This window comes from Mytilus californianus, unplaced genomic scaffold (genome assembly GCF_021869535.1).
Source record: "Mytilus californianus isolate M0D057914Y unplaced genomic scaffold, xbMytCali1.0.p SCAF_5, whole genome shotgun sequence".
NCBI lineage: Eukaryota > Metazoa > Mollusca > Bivalvia > Mytilida > Mytilidae > Mytilus > Mytilus californianus.
The window spans coordinates 44322854-44342692 of NW_026262701.1; the positions used below are offsets into that span (position 1 = coordinate 44322854).

A 19839-nucleotide genomic window follows, 5' to 3' on the forward strand; every position below is an offset into this window, starting at 1 on the left:
AACAGAAAGTAACAATATATATACATATCACAGAAAAGCACATATTGGATTTCTATATTAATTAGAGATACAATACTTAATATGGATATGGTATTTTGATTTGCCCATCTTACAAGTGTCATCTGGAGATAAATGCATTAAGAATTTTCCAAATCCTTTATATCAGCCCTGACATTTGAATGAAATATGAAATACAAACTACTTACAATTTATCATTAACAAAAACAATCATAACAAACATATTATATTTTAATCATAATGTCACACTAAATCATCAGTTCTCTAAAATTACTTGCTCAATTTCTAAGTATGAGAAACTTTACTTCATAAAACGTAACCCAGTAAAACCTGCTCCTTAAAATAAAGTCTAAAATGGTTTTAAACTATGCAATATTATGCGCAGATATAATTTCCACACAACAGCTATTTATCATTTTAAATATGTTTCAACAACAAATAAAGCTCACTCTCATTGCTATATTGTCTCCCTAAAATCAAAACAACTAACAAATAACAAAAAAATTGCATTCTCTTTGGATTCTATTTCAAAGTGTTTGGAATTTTACAATTGTTTGCTCAGCAAACTCTTACTAATCTTAAGGTGGTACATAACACTACAGGGAGATAACTCTGTAAAAATCAGCTAAAGGAAACATTAAGCTTCTCACTGATCAAAATTAGTGTTTGTCAAACTGCTATATATCCAATGAAATTTTTCTGATAAAGTGTGTGGTTCCAAGTTTTTTGAAATTTTTATATTTTTGTCAAAGGGTCAAAGTAAATATTTTGTCTAAATTTTATGAAAATTAAACGAGTCAAATTAATTTTAGTCAAGGTGTTTGGTACCACCTTAATATTTATCTTTATATTGTAAAATAAAATGTTAATCAAAAGTAAATTTCAAATCAAATATCAAGCAAAAGCATTTATCGGTTCTATTCACAAAAAATACTTTCTGCGTCATAAATAGATAGAAATTTAACACAATGATTTTTAGAATGCATAAAATTATACATGAATAAAAATTATCATATTTGTTTACAAACACTGCAAATTTTGCCACATAATATTGGACTTCTGATTTTATTTAAATTCGATTGCTGTTCTGTTTACACATGAAAAAAAAAAATAATTACAAAAGAAAATTCATTGATACAAGGGTTCACTATACATGTGTTTAAATATTTATCAAATATGACGAATATTCCATTTACAACTAGTAAAGTCCAAACCTTAAGTTGAGACAGATCACCCAAGTTGATAAAACAATATAACTATATAAATGCATTATGTGTGATGTCCTGACTTAAAAGGACAATCTTTGTTTGAATTTTCCAGCAGAGACCGGTGTAGATTTAGATTCTGTAGATGGTTTATTGTCTGGTGTTTTCAGACCATTCAGGTCTTTATCAGGTGTCAGGGAATCCTGCTTCTGCAAAAAAGATAGTTGATTCATGAAGGTACAAACCATACATACTTTGTTTCAATTTGTTAGAATATTGACAGTAGCTTATAATTCGGTTGAATAGATTTCTTTTTTGAATACCCAGAGTGCAATATTCATAAATATTCATTGGGTTCATTAGTTTTACTTTTTACATTGTTTGGTTTTTTTTATACTTGTAGATAAAGGAAAAATCACCAAAAAAACAAACCACAAGTTTCAACGCTTGTTTTTGAGAAAGTTGAGGCTCAACATTTGGAATGTTGGTAATGTTTTTTGACTTTTGGTGTTTTAACGCCACTTTTAAGCACCGCTTTTGGGCTATTTCGTTGCGGCCAGTTTTTATTGGTGGAGGAAGCCGGAGTGCCCAGAGAAAACCACCGACCTTCGATAGGAAAACTGACAATCCTAGTCAATTAATATTGGAGTCGAGTGCTCCAGCACGAGTGGGGTTCGAACTCACAACCTCAGTGTTGACTGGCTAGTGATTACAGTAGTAACTACTTAGACCACTTGGCCACCGAGGCCCCCGAAATTTCTATTAACCTTAAAAACTATTAAGTTGTGTTTTACGTAAAAAATAAAATTGCTTTCATTCAAACATTCATTAGGAAAAATATAAATAACATATCAGAGTATCATCTCCTTTCAAAACTTAAAATTGAATTCTCATTTAAAATGCCACCACATGTCAACTATATCTGCTTTTGTTACACATTTTTACAAATAAATGGTTTTGTTATTTTTGTAATATTTGTACATGAACTAGCTTTCATTGTGTATTTTGAATCAAATATAGAGAAAGAATGTGTAAATGTGCTAATTTCAGAGAAAATTTTTTTAAAAATCCTGAAAATGATTTTCCACAAATGTCACTTTACATTTTATGGCAAAATCATTTTCTAAGTTTCTTTAAATTTTCCCTGCCAAAACAAAATGCATTGCAAATCAAGGTAAATAAATATTTGTCTTCTCTTTATTTGTGGACAAAATTTCTTTTGTTACTCATTTGATTGGTAATATTGTTAATGTTCTTTTTTGATATTGTTTCCCCTTATGATCAGATTCCTTCATCAAAAACAACAGGACATTGAACTTTCTGTATTATGTTATTAAAAAGGTATATCTTCTGAAAGTGTATTTACTTCAATATTAGGCAAAATAATCATGTATGGGCTTTCTACTTAAAAAAAATTCGTAAGGGTTCCGCGGAACCCAGTGTCTCGCCTACATCTGCTGTTAATCACAGGCTCAACAAAAATGAGGAAAAAACTTAATAAAAATATTCCTCTCTATACTATCTTTTGATTGTAAGTAGCTTCTGTCCAAGTTCGGTAAAAATCCAGGATAGTTTATGAATCTAATAAATGTTTTAAAATAAAAACTTAAACTGCAGACTGTTATGTAATATTAACTGGAAGAAAAACTAAGTCCATTTATAAGTAAAATACAGAAAAAATGGAACAAAATTTTAACAAAATTTCCTTTTAGATACTAGCTTTTAATCATAAACAAGCTTCTGTCCAAGTTTGGTACAAATCCAGGATAGTTCAAGAAAGTTGTTAAAATTTTAAAAACTTTAACCACAGAGTGAATGTAATGTTTCCTGGCAGAAAAACTAAGTCCATTTATAAGTAAAATATGGAAAAAATGGAATTTTTTTTTTACAAAATTTACTTTTGAATATTATCTTATGATCATAAACAAGCTTCTGTCCAAGTTTGGTAGAAACCCAGGGTAGTTTAAGAAAGTTATAAAAATTTCAAAAACTTTAACCACAGAGTGAATATTTGTGGACGCCGCCGACGACGACGCAGACGGAATGTAGGATCGCTATGTCTCGCTTTTTCGACAAAAGTCGAAGGCTCGACAAAAACAAAGGACCCAGGAAAGTCACCTTTAAAAATGGTTTACCACCTTTTGAGGCAAATTTAGAATTTCACTTACATTTTTATTGTACTTGACACCCATCCATTGTGGAGATTTCAAAATGCATTCCCTTTGTCTAATGTATGTTTTATGGGACTCCTATGTAGCATTTGAAGAGAACTTATATAAAAAGAACTTGACATAAAGAACTTTTCATTTCATCAAGTTTGGAATAATATACAGAATTCTGCAATATTTCATGTCAATAATATTCATGCCTTATGCATATTGGAAACATCTGATATATTTCATTTAGGGATGATCCAGTAATATTTACATGGAAACTCTATTTTCTAATTCCCACACCAAATAAAGTTAATTCAACTGGAAATTTTCTGACTTGCCCTCACAATCCCCTGAAATTTAAACATGAGTTCCTTCAAAGACCCAAACAAACTGAATTGTTATTTTTTCTGTTTGTTTTTCTGTTTGTTTTAATAGTTTTTTTTGGGTTTTTTTTGGTGGGGGTGGGGAGGATGATTTCTTTTGTTTTGAAAAAATAACTTAAAAAAAAAAGAAAAAGAATTATTTGTAAATACAACTTATAACAAAATTTTCATGCATCATGCAACAAAATGTTCAATATCAACATAACTATTAAAACCAAACAACTATGTGCAAACATTACCGTATCAAGTTTATGCAGGGACTTCCTGATAAACAACAACTACAAATCAAGCATTTGAGTATTAATAACTTTCTATGCCTGTCCCAAGTCAAGAACCTTGTCTGTGGTAGCTATTAGTTACATCAAATTGGTTTTTTTTGTCATTTAGTGAATCAAGTCCTCAATTGCAGATATATAATAGACTCAGTATAACTTTTTGTAATTTCAAGGAGATTTGAAAGTGACATATTGTTAGATACCTGTCTTTTGTGGAAGACTGTAAGTTGACCTATAATTTTTTTTTTAATTCATTTAAATCTTTTAGTTGCTCTCTGACTCAATCCCAACATAAAGCTTGATTCATATGCTATGAATTCTTAAACAAGACATTTGACAAAATATTTAATTATGAAAGTTCTTCGAATTAACCAATCTATACTGTGTTTGGCATGACACAATCTAGGTACCTTGTACATGTTTTGGACAGAATGAATGATGGATGGATGGAAGGAGTAGAGTAGTAAATAGACCTGCTGTTGCCTCCATCTGGTAATAAATCTAAGAGTTAACTCATATCAAGGTAGTTACACTTACCGACAGAAGTCCTTTATCAACACACCATTTCTGAAAACTATCCCTGGCTATCTTCAGACTTTCTTCATCTGTCTTCTTACAATATAGTCTAATCAGCTGTTCAGCAAAGACACCAGGCAACATCAGTGATACCTAAAAAAACCAACTTAGGAACTGATTTCACTTTCATACAGACCAAAATATCCCTATGACGTCAACAGAAAACCTTTCTGTCAGAAAATTGGATGTCCAAACAGATTCTTATTAAAATATAGAAGTAATATCATAAAGACAAAGGTATAATATTTTTTTAAAGAAGTTAGCATTGGTTCAAAATTGGAATATGTTTTTTAAATATCTCTATTCTTGAATATATTTTATGTTTATCTATTCACTTACACCAGCAAAAATATTTTCTGAGGGACCTTCTTCCCTATTTCAATTTTTCAAAAATTGTTCCTGAAATAGAGCTATTTTTACTAAAATCTGACAGTTTTCATTTGATATTTCTGAAGCAAACTGAGTCATCATGCTGATATTTAATTTTCTGAAAGTGCCTCTTCTGATTTTAAAAATTGTGAATAATAATATTATCACACAATTTATTTTTTAAAAAGTGATTTACAGGACCAAGACTAGCCCAAAAAGTACCTCCTCCATTGAAAGACATATCACCCTAGCCAGACACATTATTCAGACCATTTTTTCTTGCTCCTTAATGTTGTGTGTTTGGAGGAGCAGTAAATATCAATTTAAAGTCAAGGTAAGCATGTTACAATAATATCACAGAGTTTTATTGGACACTAAAGTAGTTTTTGTGCTTGGAATAAGTTAGGCTATCAAGTCCATGTCCTGTTTGGTTGTCTTTGATTGTACGTCTATTTTTTTTGTAGGCCCTGAATGTTCTTGATTGGATGATCTGTTGTACTATCCGATATTTTTGGTTATTCTTGCTACCCTTTTAATGTATAAACAAGAATACTGTCACCTCATTCATCTATAAGCCACAACTCTCTATACTTACGTGATGTTTGTCTAAAATAACTGCTTTAGTTACATCATTCTTGTTATAAAATCTGACGTTCTTAATGGGGTTTTCTGTCTTCATTCCATAATCTAGGTACACTAGCTGTAAAAAAAATCAACAAAATAATAATAAATTTTTGCAAGTTAGTTTTCCCATAAAATAGTAAGATAGAAGTAAGTCATCAGATTTGCTTGGAAGGCAGCTTTTGCATTCTTAAATCAGACATCATTTTTTACATTCGAATTCTCTATTGAACCTGTCATTTAAATTTATCATTTGAATAACAAATATCCATCAAAGTTCATTCTGAATAAGTTTGCATATAGGGTGTGTCAAATTCCAAACGTAGCAAGGAATGGGGTAAGAAATAAGGTTGGTTTGGAAGGAACTTTTTATTTTTTCCGATCATTCATGATTTCATATTCTATATCTAATTATGTACAACAAAGACATGCTGACCTAACATGTCACATGACTACCCCTGTATATTTGACATAAATATTGCTGACATAATATGTTACCTGACTGCTTTGTTATATTTGATACAACATGTATAATGATCTATATAATATTTTTATGATTTCACTTATTTCAAATAGTGTACAACATGTACAAAGAAGTATTTCACATGAACTCTTTTGTATATCAAATTTTCAAATAAAAATCACTAGTTCAACTAAAAAATGTGACTGTATACTTAATATGAAAAAAACTTACATGTACAACTAAGTCATTTGGACGTAACATGTCACATGACTCCTCTTCAATACATGACATGATCTCTTCTTTGATTTTTGATACATCATCCTGCAAGAAATCAGACGGAACATTAAGATGTAATCAACTCCATTTATACAATACCTAATAGCATAATTATAACTATTTGTATAACTTTTACCAGCATGTAACAATTTCCTTTCTATACATTGTAATGATACAAATCTGTTTTTACCTAGCTTGAATGTACATGCCTTTCAGCTTACTGCAACTTACCAAGCTATGAGTTTGAGGTCAAAGAATTACCTTACTTTTTTAGCAATGACAGGTCATATTTTCTAATTTTATTTATACCTTTGTTTTGCCTTCAGTTGGAGTTGTCTCCCCTACACATTTGTATAACTGTCTACGTTGGATTCTTTGTAATATTTCCCTGGACTTGGCAAGTTCCTTGTCGGTTGACATAAGAATCACATGGAAAATACTGTCATTCAGGCTGGTATAGGCTACAGGGTCATCTATACACTCAGATAATCTTACAAGTTTTCTGTAATGGGATAACATTAAATTAATACATGTATTAACTGTAAGAATGGAAATAAAAAATTTAAGTTTGGATGCCATTGAAGACCCTTGAAATCTGCAAGGTTATTGAATTTTTATGACAGAATATCAACAAATCATATAATGTATGAGTTTATTTCAGGAAATACCCTGTGGCAGTAACTTCTTTATATGGATGGGTATTTGTATTTTTAATGCCATAACAAATGGAATACATTGTAGAATATACATTCTAGACATTTCCCTTACATAAAAATTAATTATGTTCATCTTGACTATATGCTTTTCCAGACCGAATGCATAAAATTGATATAATGCAAAAACAATATTGCGTTAGATGGAATCTTTAAAGGCTAAAACAAAAACAACTCCTAAACTGATTTTGCTTAATAAGTATTTACAAACTTATCCAGCATGAAATAATAAAATTATAGAACAGATATATTACACCTTTGGAACAAGTCAGTTCGATTTCAAATACAAGTTCCAGTAGTTGTTTAATTTCTTGATTCTCAAAACAAAATATGCCATCTAGTAAGAGTTCTCTGGGAAAGGCTACTGAAAGAGTTATTAAATACGGACACTCGGCTACATAAAGGCAGCATGAATTCAAAAATCAGAAAGAAAATGTCATTTAACATCAAAACCCTGGTGAATTGTTTCTCTTTTTTTATTGGTCACAAAAGAAGATTATGGAAATAAATCAAATCTATTAGTATTATATACTTGAATTTCATATTCTATTCAAGTACATATGATGGATTGAATGCTTGTGTGTTATTTTTACATCGTCTTGTATTTAAGTTTTCAGTTATAAGCATATTTATTATTCAAAAAATTGTAAACAGTAAGAATGATTTCAAAATAGTCATACCCATCTTTCCCTGGTATAATCCCTTTCTTGTCTGCATGAATGAAGGCATCTGTTATCCTAAAATAGAGCAAACATGTATGTGAATATTTCAAATATTTGTCCCAACATGAATTTTGGGTATTGTACTTGAACTTGAGATTACAAAAAGTTTAAACAAATACAAAAGAACTGGAGTTTTGTGCATTTTGTACAATATAGCTAGTATTAGATTCCTAAACTTAAATTTGATATCAGTACCCATCATTTAGACTTATCATGATGACTCAACTCATTATTAGTCTTGGTGAATAAATCAGATTTACTTAAAAATAGCTTTCTGAAGTATAGGGAAAACAGTAGTATTTTTTTCCACAATATATAGGCAACAAAACTCATATTTTTCAAATTTGCTTCGTTTTATAGTAAAAACAAGGGAAATTGAATTTGACCTTTGTATCATCCTAATGATCACAATGAAATATCTTAGAGACAGTTCTTAAGTTACTGAAAGCAAAATAGTTATTTCAAAAGTTAACTTTAGAAGGAAAAATTATTTAAAACAAATTTTACAAATAATATAAGACAAACAAGCAATTGAAAGAGACATGTTAAAAATTTCATAAGTTTGTGAAAAATGGTTTTATAAATTACTGCATTAAAGCCAAAGATCTGTCTGTCCATCCTGTACAAATAACTTGAAATAAAATTTTGAATGTGCCTTTTTTTTTTAAATGTCTTTTATATTTTTAAACAGATCTTATCAAATTTAACTGGAATTGACCTGTAGCTTAAAACAAACCTGGTTAACACATGTATGGTTTTGGTTGTAAACTCTGTGCAAATCTTTTACTTACATAGTTTCTATTGCATTACAGACTCTATGTTGGTAAGCCCTTCGATGTAATGTTGCTCTTATCTGAAACATGCTGTAAAGTGTATCTGCCTCCTAAAAATATAATGAAATCAATAATTTTAGTTAAGAAAAAAAAATAAAGCAAAAACATGCAACATGGAAGAATATGTCATGAACCATATTATGGAAGAAAGATGTACTGAGTAATTACAGTTTTTTTTTTTTTATCTTTAAACATTAAATAATTGATTGTTTTGAATTTGCAGTTGTTCTGAAAGGCACAGACTTGTATCAGAGATTTATTTCAGCAAAAAAGGAAACAGTTTTAATGGACTCACTTGGATGTTATTGTTAAGGTATTTTAAACATGGGGCATTAACGATTTTAATCATTCTTAGCTCAAGATAGCGATCAACAGACCATTGGAACAGAAGTCAATGGGTACAAATTGTAAATAATTGAAGGCAATATAGAGTAAACATCAATGAGACAGCAACCTAAAAATACAAAACTCCCAAAGGCATATGGTCACAAAAGAGACTATACCATATTTCAAGCCTTAAATTGTTCCAATTCTAAACCAGTTATAAATAATAGTTGTTATTCCATATTGGTATAATCTTAGTAGGTTTCTCTATATGAATTGGATTTTGAATAAAACAGCATATTCACCTGAAGAAAAGTGATAGTCACCGTGCTAACGTCATGCGCTTTTACATGTAACGTTATGGTAAAATGTTTGATGTGCAATTGGTTTTGGTAAATAATTTTCCTTAAATACATTGTTTTCTCTCGGAATATGGAATAAAACAATTACTGTCTTTTGTTTCGTTAAATATGTGGTTTAATTGACTTTTTAAAAACTGATATTCACTTTGGCCGTCGGCCTCAGTGAATAAGTTTTTCAAAAGTCAATAAAACTGCATATTTACCTCATCAAAAGGCAGTAATTGTATAATATTTCTTCTCAAGCATCAAAAATATATTGTAACCTTATCTCTGGAACAGATCTGTAGTGTACCATCTACATTCAACACCCTTGAAAACTTCATAAATCTGTGGTGATCAAAGTTATTTTTTATCCCCAGACCATGACAGTCCCTGGCAAAGTAGTCCCATTTATCTACATCTATACCATTTCTTTTGTTTGCTACTATCTGTAAAACAATCATGTGTCTAAAATTAGTTATCAAGACCAAACCTATTGAAATCTAGTTTAAACTTTTAAATAAATGTCGAACTAAAAACTGCTAAATGTCTAAGAAACACATCATGTAATGCTATTATTGCAGTTGTTATATATGTTTATTCATTAGTATGTGTGATCCATTCAGAACGAGAAATAGTGTATATTTTCTTCTGACATTTGATGCTTGTCCTTATGAGCAAAATTGTGCAGTTATTCCCCAACCCCACCCTATTTAAAGTATGAAATTGTGATTTGTATGTCATGTATATATGTAATGATGATGTACATGTTTTTCAATAATAACTCATATTTGCTGCTGTCAGTGTTAAATTGTAATGTACAGCAGCATGGATCTCAAGATTGTTATATTACTGGTTCCTTTCACAAATATATGTATACAAATTGAATAACTCCAATCATTTGATAGTTGAATGTTATTAACGTTAAATCCACATTCTTTTTGGCTTATCATAACACCATTAAACAAATATATAGAAACTCAAAACAACATGTTCCCTAGACAATGGTGTTGCCTTTTTTTGGTCGTCTTTATTTTATTCACAATTACCTCATACAAAAAGCCTTTCTTTTCCTCTCTACCTTGATAAGGCCATTCCTATAAAAATAAACAACATGAACATTGCAATTTAAAATTCTATTACAACCAAGATCTTCTGTTTACTGTTAGTTGACATCAAATCAACTTAATAGTCAGCTCTCTAAAATCATATTTTACAAGATAAAAAGGTGCGAGCAAGCAACCTACCCTGAAAACTGATCTGAGTTTGGTGGTAATAAGCATTTTGTACAAGTTTCATAACATTTGGCTGAAGCAAACTAAAGTTAGAATGCGGAAACGGTAAATTTAACATTTATTCAATTTATAAAAGGACATAACTCTAAAACTTTGTGATGCCACCTTAATTCTAACTTGATCTGTATTTGGTAGTAGTAAGTATTGTGTATAAGTTTCATAACATTTAGTAGAGACAAAGTAAAGTAAAGTTAGATTGTGGAAACGACTCATTTGCCAATTTTTCGATTTATAAAGGGACATATATCGAGAACGGTAAAAATGATGCCACCCATATTTGAACTTGATCTGTGTTTGGTGGTAAGAAGCATTGTGTATTAGTTTTGTAACATTTGGTTGACACAAACTAAAGTTAGAGAACACAAACTTATTTTGGGACATATAGACGTACAAATGTTTAAATAATGCCCCCTCTGCCAATGCTGGGGCATTAAAATAATTAAAAAGAACATTTGAGAACTTTTTATTTAATCTGAACTCAATAAGTTATCATATTCAATTAAATCAGTTTGAACATATCTTTAAATGTGCGTATAAACATCATTAAGTACATTTATATACTATGAATTCAGATAAAAATGTGCATATCAATTTGTTAACCATTGACTTACAAGCTAGATTTATGCATGCCATTACAATACATCTATTGAATTATGCAGAATTAAAACAAAAATTTGAATTTGAATAATGAGTTCTGAAACACTTAATTTTTTTTTATGATATCGCAAATTTATATAACATAGAGATCAGTCCTCCTAACAAGAGGCTCTCAAGAGCCTGAATCGCTCACCTGTATTTCAGAGCAGAAGATTTTTAAATGTTAGCAAACTTGATGAACAAATTGTGTAAAATTGTCTTTAAAGGGCAATAACTCCTTAAGGGGTCAATTGACAATTTTGGTCATATTAACTTTTTTGTAGATCTTACTTTGCTGAACATTATTGCTGCTTACAGTTTATATATATCTATAATAATATTCAAAATAATAACAAAAAACTGCAAAATTTTGATAAAACTACCAATTCGGTGGCAGCAACCCAACAATGGGTTGTTCAATTCCTCTGATAATTTCAGGGCCAATAGATCTTGACTAATTTAACAATTTTACCCCATGTCACATTTGCTCTAAAAGATTTAGTTTTTCAGATATAAGCCAAAAACTGCATTTGACCCTTATGTTCTATTTTTAGCCATGGTGGCCATGTTTGTCGATGGATAAAAAGTTCGAATACAATTTATAAACTAGATACCCTAAGGAACATTTAGCTAAAATTTGAAGGTATTTGGCCCAGTAGTTTCAGAGGAGAAGATTTTTAAATGTTAGCAAACTTGATGAACAAATTGTGTAAAATTGTCTTTAAAGGGCAATAACTCCTTAAGGGGTCAATTGACAATTATGGTCATAATAACTTTTTTGTAGATCTTACTTTGCTGAACATTATTGCTGATTACAGTTTATATATATCTATAATAATATTCAAAATAATAACAAAAAACTGCAAAATTTTGTTAAAACTACCAATTCGGTGGCAGCAACCGAACAATGGGTTGTTCGATTCCTCTGAAAATTTCAGAACTGATAGATCTTGACCAATTGAACAATTTTACCCTATCAGATTTGCTCTAAAAGCTTTAGTTTTTGAGATATAAGCCAAAAACTGCATTTGACCCCTATGTTCTATTTTTAGCCATGGCGGCCATGTTTGTCGATGGATCAAAACTTCGGATACAATTTATGAACTCGATACTCTAAGGAACATATAGTTAAAGTTTGAAGGTATTTGGCCCAGTAGTTTCAGAGGAAAAGATTTTTGAAATAGTTTACGACGACAGACGACGACAACAGACTACAACGACGACAGACGACGAAGACGACGGACGCCAAGTGATGACATAAGCTCACATGGGGCACTTCGGGCCCCGGTGAGCTAAAAAGCAAGTAGTACAGCCAGATATCTATCCTTAATAATTTGATTAGGAGCTATTCAGTTCAATGATGTTTGTAGGTCAAAACAAATTAGGGCATAGGATATTTTGGCAAAAATTTTAAACTACTAAAGGACATTTTAGTGCAGACATTATTGCCCATTTTAGCACCAGATTAATCCATTCAACTGTATTTTTCCAAAGCCCATTTTAGCAAAAACTTACCTGGTTGAAAAATATTCACCATACTGAAAACTGTTATAAAAGTAATTTATGCCGGCTTATTGTGTAAGTTGTTTGCATTTACAATTTGGTTAAACAATGAAATAAATGTTGTTGAAACAAATAGGAAATAAAAATGGTTTTTCTGGATACATTCATCAAATAACTATAAACAACAACATATATCAAAATAAGAAGTATTGTTGAATCTGCAACTCAATCCAGACAAGATAAAGATAAGAAACAGTTCCTATTGCAAAAGTACAAACAGTATTGTACATCGGGTATATCAAAAGCCCATTGCGTTTGTTCACTGCAAGAAAAATTCCAGGCTAATTATAAGGACTTGTACATTCGAGTTAACTTTTTAGATATTTAGTGATGTATTCTAATAGACATGATAATTTTTGCGTTGTGCTGTCTTGAAACTATATAAATTTATGATTTTGCTAAATCTATTTCTGTTGCTGAAACCAGCCATGATGATTTTACTTTTCGCTAAAACAGGTTTAAAATCTTGCGCTACAATGGGATATACTTTAGTGCAAAAATGTCAGATTTTTTCACATAACATGTCCTATCAATGCAGTAAATGTCCCCTGCCGATAACATAAATAATTTCTAACAAAAAAAGACCTGAAGCCACAATATTTAACCATGCCTTATGTAGATAGGACTAACAGTTCTTGAAATGTGTTGCAGAAAACAACTGTGATAAAAAAAGGTGAAAAAGATGACAAAAAGAATAAGAGTTAGAGCAAAAAATTTCAGTCTCCACAAATTTTTGTTTGGAAAAATTAGGTATGTGTTTTCCATTTTTTTTTTAAAGAAAAGAAAGCGCACCAGCAAATAGTTACAATAAAAGCAGTGCTAACCAAACATTATTTTCAAATTGCACTGAACTTCAGTTTCTTTCATACATTTGAAGAGAAATTAAAATTAACATGAAATTTGAAGCAAAAATCAGGCAATTATTTGTGGATGGAAAAATAAGCAAAATAATATAGATACTTTGATGAAATTTGCATGGATGATTAAGCTGATGATTTGTTTCGATTTTGTACTCACTTCTGTATCACCCTGTAAAAGTTTTTCCTGTTTAAACGAGCATTGAAGATGTATTTGTAATTTAAACAAATATAACGAAATAGTCATAAGGCCAAAGAAGCAAATAAATGTAACTAACCTTAACCCTATGTTTAAGTGTTTACTTGGGGAAAAAAATATTTTATGAGGATATTTACCTGCCGAAATTGACTATTAAAAACATTCGTTAAATTGAATTACTAGTTTACCTACATACTTTTTGAGAAGTTACCATTAACAAGTTGTTATAAACTTGACAAACAAAAATTAGGTTGAATTGGACAATAAAAATAATAACGAATAACAAATCGGACTCACAAAGAAATGTTTAAGAAACTAAATTAAGATCTGAAATTTGTAATCATGGCAATGTTTTACAGGAATGATATAACATTCTTACATTTTTATTCTTTTTCAAGGGACCTGCGATCTGTTCCTTAACGAATGTAATATCCTGTTCTGTCAAACCAAATCTCTCAAACTCTTCTCTTAGTTCATTCTCCTTGATCAGGTAATCAAACATTATTACTGAAGCATCTTCATGCTGAAATAAAATCATCTTACTATATATTTGTTGATAAAAGTACATTTGCCAATGTACATACTGGACTCTGGTTTAACACATTTCATAACAGGCCTCTTTCGGTGTCTTATTACTTCTTAAGTTGCTCTGTAGTTTCAGTAAATCTCGAGATTTTTATTTAACTGAAATAATTTAAACTAATTCACCTTGATCGTTTATGACATTTCAAAAAATATAATTTAGTCATTTGTCACATATTTTTAGGAGAAACAAGAATGTGTCCATAGTACATGGATGCCCCACTCGCACTATCATTTTCTATGTTCAGTGGACCGTGAAATTGGGGTCAAAACTCTAATTTAGCATTAAAATTAGAAAGATCATATCATAGGGAACATGTGTACCAAGTTTCAAGTTGATTGGACTTCAACTTCATCAAAAACTACCTTAACCAAAAACTTTAACCTGAAGTGGGACAGACGGACGGACAAATGGACGCACAGACCGAAAAATAAAATGCCCCTAGGTGGGGCAAAAAAAAAAAGAATTCAAGAAAGCATAATTTTTCATCAGTTTTTTCTTGTAAATTTACAATCAAAATAATTTTTTTTACAATAGAAACATCAAGGATAAATATAGAAATAACCTCTACAAACAAAGCAAAAATTAAAAAGATAAGTATGTACATTTTCAGTTCTAATAAATATCCTCCTCGAGGCCTTACTCTTTCAACATTCTTTTCCAGACTTCCAAATTCTTTAACATTTACCTTAGCTTTAACTTTTATCCCAAGGTCTAAAGTTTTCTATCTGGTTTTTGAACAGCTTATTGGTACTTACCTTCCATTTCAACTTTGGTCTTACTGTCGGTATAAATTTACCATCAAATAAATGGGAAAAAGGTCCATGACCTGCAAATATAAATTCAGAAAAGGTTAACTTTAAGGTTTATTCAAAATATAGTATTCCAGAAATGTCCTGTACAAACTGAACCATCTAAAAAATATTCAGAGAAGTACATGTAATATTTCTTGCACATTTTTATTCATTCAACATCATGACAGTTTTATTCCACAATTTAACCATATCTTAATCTAAGTATATGAAAATTATAAAAAAAAAAAAACTTGTCAACTGACAAAAACAATCTATATTAGTAAGGTTCTTTTGAATATGTCTGTGTATATTGATTCCTTTATAAATGGGTATATATCTTTGCAATACTTTATTTCCATCTAACAAGATAAAAATAAGGAGATGTGGTATGATTGTAAATGAGACCATAATGACTAAAGATGTGAACAATCACAGATCATCAAATGCCTTCAACAATGAGCAAAATCAACACCTTTCAGTAAGCTAAAATAGCCTCAACCTGGAGAATGTAAAATAATTCAAAAAATAAAACCAAAAGCCTCAGTCTGACCTTTACTATGTTACTCTGGGGTGTAAAGCTACACATTAATGAAAACTATACAGTAGTGAATTAAAGTGGCATTATGCATTATATCCATCAACAAACAGACATTTATTTGAGTTGTCCAACTGCTCATCAAAACTATTGTGTTGCTACAAAAATGGAAGTCAAGAACTTATTTTTCGTTAAACATTCAAATTTGTGATTTGATTGGGCTAATATAAATCATAAAAATTGATATAAAACAAATACAAAAAATTCATAATAAACTACCTAAATCATGACATAGGCCTGCTATTTCTACACACAAGACATCCTTATTTGTTATGTCTAGTTCTGGCTGCCGTTTCTTCAAAGTCCGAGCTAACTGTCCAGCTAAATGACAAACACTGAAAAGTAAAGATTCATCATGTTCATTTTCAATATTGAATAGAAAAATTTGATCTGAAAAATATTTACAAGTTGACTTCAAGAGATATATATATACATGTACCAACTCTTTATCTGTGTATAGTTTGAAATCTGTGAAGATTGACTATATGACAATAATAAGCCAATAAATTCATGCATGGCACTTTCTGCCATTACAAAATCTATTCTCAAAATTGTAGCAATATTCATTTTCAAAAGGTTTGTTAATTTTTTGTATTGTGTTGATTGCCAACTTTTATGGGCATAGTTACAGTTAAGCCTTAATATTTAAAATATTACTTCACTTATAAATTTGCTTATTACATGTATTATCAAACATTTGAATGGTTGTTGGTGTATAAAATAACCCATTTCTTTTGCATGTTTATATAAATTTGTATTTTAACAAGGCAGTCAGTTTTATAAAAAATAAACCATTTATAGTCCTTCTGCAAGCAACTAAGACATTCAGTATTTTGGTTCTGATAGGACAAAGCAAGGTTGATATTTATACATGTATCATATTAACAACTTTTCATCCTGGGTATGGTTAAAACATTGCCTGCTGGATGATAAACATCAACTTATCTACGTCCATCCATAATACTCAAATCTAAAACAATTTCATGAAACATCTCAGTCCATGGGCTAAATTCAGCCAGATTTTTTCTACACCAAGTAATAGAGAAAACTTTTGGAATTCTTAGCTAATTAATGTTTAACAGTGAAATTTTGTTTGGACCAGTTACCAATATCTAGCAATTTTGTAAAAAATATGAGCATAGTCAAGAACAAAAGTAATAAACAGCTGCGCCATGAGCGCATAATACACCCGTCGCTTCTTCAATAGATATAAACCAGTCACCAAAGTTTCATGAAAACTGCACAAAGCATTTTTGAGATCTTGTCCGAAAAACTGGAAAATCCCCCTTTTTTAATGAATAAAACCCCATAACTCGGAAATGTAAATCTAAAAGGAGTAAGTTCGGTATGGGCCATGTTTGGCCCCGATTATAAAGTTCAATTTTACAAGATAAAAAATGTTTTAAGTTGACTATAAGACATGTGAGAAAGTTAAATAGAACTATTTGTGTCAAAGTTTTATTCTAAAGCATTGATTTGTACATCCCAAATAGGTCAAGATAAGAGATTTTGGCTAAATTTGACAAAATCGGCCGGATTTCAACCAAATTTAGGACCAGGAAACATAGAGCGTAGGTGTCGACAAACTGAATATTCAAGTTAGACATGTAAAATGTCTTCACAAACATATTTTAAAAGATCTTTTTTGTCGACGTATGCATTCTATGTTTCCTGTCCAATCATCAATGGAAATTAATCCATTTTCATTAATTTTTTTGTGGAAAATCAAAATGAGTACTATTTGTGACGTCATGAATAAAACCCATGAACGTAAATTTTCAACAGAAAGGCATATTTACTATCTAGTCACCGTATTAGCTATGATTCATTGTGATATTGGTCAATAAATCCTAATTTGAAATTAAAAAAAAGCTAAAAACACAGGGGGCCATTTTTGGGCCTTATTGAACCTACTCCTTTATATAAATCAAAAGGGAGCTCACATCAATAGACATAAACAATTCACCAAAGTTTCATGAAAACTGTTCTAAGCATTTTGGAGTTATTGTCCGAAAACTGGAAAATCCCCCTTTTTAATGAATAAAACACCATAACTCTGAAACGTAAAATCCAAAATTTATAAAAATTGAAAGGGAGCTCACGTCAATAGATATAAACAATTCACCAAAGTTTCATGCAGATTAGTTAAAGCGTTTTAAGTTATTGTCCGACATGTTGACGACGGACGGACAACAGTATACCATAATACGTCCCATAAACGGGTGTATAAGAATAACATGTCACAATGATATAAACGGAATGAATACATGAGCAACCATCATTTAATCAGCCAAAATTACACAATGTTTAAAAAGACCATTAAAAGTCAGATATTGTAAAATATCACTATAACTAGATAGCATTCTCAACCACTTAGTTTTCAGGGTAATATCTGACAAGTTTCTAAAGAATGTAATTCATTAACTAGTGTTTATGTGGGACATTGGAAACCAAGCACATAGGACAATAGAACAATGTTTAACCATGAATATTCTATCTTATAGCTAGAATCACTTACCCAATACAATGTTCAAATCTATTATGACCAGCACCAGGATAAACAAAATAACAAGCACCTAGCTGTTTTATATATCTTAGCCTTTGAAACTGTGGAGTATCGATTATCTTTACACATAATGGATGGATTTCCATATGACCATGGACAGGATCATTAAATACCTGCAAATAAAATATTAGAACACTAAAAATAAATTCACAATATATATATGTATTATCTTTATTTTATCATATTCACGACATATATTGCATAAAACTGATAGTATGAGGATATTTGGACAACTTATAATGAATTAGCAATTTAAAATAGAAATAAACCTTCCGTTCTAGAAATGTGAAGTACTTGAAAAATTAAAATGGTCTTGTGATTGCCTCCATCTTTAAAAACAAAGAGAGTCACACAAATCACTAGAACTTATCAATCAGAAATGCTGAAGTCCACTCTAGGGAACCGTTTTGTCCTGCTGCTTAAAACTATTATCTCTGACCTGGACAAGCCTCATCACAGACTGGAAAGATTATATTTGTGTGCCTGAAAATTCTGAGAATGTTTTGCTCAAATACCTGAACCTTATTTCCTACATCTTTCTCAATTAAGCAGAACAGGGAAATGGTACATTTATTTTCAACTGATAATTATTGAAATTCTGTCATACCTTTCTCTGATGCTCTTCAGAAATACCTCTGATGAACTTCAAAACTTGTAACCTATCACCAATTTTACTGAAAAATAAAAATGTGTTATAGTTTGCAGTTTTACAATGAAACATGAATTTCGAATTAAAATACAGCTCCTGGGTCAATGCTTTGCTTACAAGAATCTGACAACACTAAGTTCTACTTTCTGTTATCATAATGGTAATAATCACATCAGCCAATAAAATTTCCACCACAGGTGTGTATCATTACAGCAAAACCAGAGGATTTCAAAAGGCCTTTAAAACAGAAAGTAGAACAGAGCGTTGTCAGATGCTTGTAAGCCGAGCATGGACACATGGTGTATTTCAATTGGATTGTTTATTTTCAATACACAAATTAACAATAATGAAGCAGTTGATAGGAAACACTAATCCCTATAGTGAGGATGTGGAAGGTAAATTTAAAGGGCAGTGAGACTACCGGTACAAATGCAGTAAGTGGAGTGAAAGTGCAATGAAAGTTTAATGAAACCTCCATGTATTTTCATAGATCATAAAATCAAGTCATAAGGAATACTGATTTATCAAAGTGTATTCAAGCTGAAAGATTGTCTATGACATGTATTATATACAAAAATTGACAAAATAATAGCAAAATAAAAATTTATGAAACATGGTTTTAAATAGGATCTAACTGAAAAATTCATAACATTTTAATCATTTCCAACTTTTTTTAAAAATGTCAAAGTAAAATTGTATTCATAGTGATCAATATAAATAACAAAATTGTCTTGCTTCATTAACACAATTAAAAGCAAATCGTACCTATGCTACCTAAATACATGTTAAATAATATATTGTCTTTTTTTATATCTGTATCCTCTTTC

General features: G+C 30.4%; 1 protein-coding gene across 4 annotated transcripts in view; it reads right to left on the reverse strand.

The window, feature by feature from the left end:
- Positions 1-649: 649 nt before the first annotated feature.
- The window catches only part of LOC127702287 (deoxynucleoside triphosphate triphosphohydrolase SAMHD1-like), a 31467-nt gene continuing 12277 nt past the window's right edge, over positions 650-19839 (reverse strand). For 3 of the 4 annotated variants that reach the window (XM_052206422.1, XM_052206421.1, XM_052206423.1), the window contains 15 exons: positions 18971-19037; positions 18316-18476; positions 16017-16132; positions 15167-15237; positions 14205-14348; positions 13787-13813; positions 10325-10372; positions 9560-9724; positions 8569-8660; positions 7736-7792; positions 6652-6844; positions 6298-6387; positions 5578-5682; positions 4575-4706; positions 650-1432 (listed from right to left, as the gene is read on the reverse strand). In XM_052206422.1, the coding sequence (XP_052062382.1) occupies positions 1307-1432; positions 4575-4706; positions 5578-5682; positions 6298-6387; positions 6652-6844; positions 7736-7792; positions 8569-8660; positions 9560-9724; positions 10325-10372; positions 13787-13813; positions 14205-14348; positions 15167-15237; positions 16017-16132; positions 18316-18476; positions 18971-19037 (1594 nt within the window). In that variant the 3' untranslated portion in view covers positions 650-1306. The remainder of the gene's footprint in view (positions 1433-4574; positions 4707-5577; positions 5683-6297; positions 6388-6651; positions 6845-7735; positions 7793-8568; positions 8661-9559; positions 9725-10324; positions 10373-13786; positions 13814-14204; positions 14349-15166; positions 15238-16016; positions 16133-18315; positions 18477-18970; positions 19038-19839) is intronic. The other variant, XM_052206424.1, reaches the window with a different exon arrangement.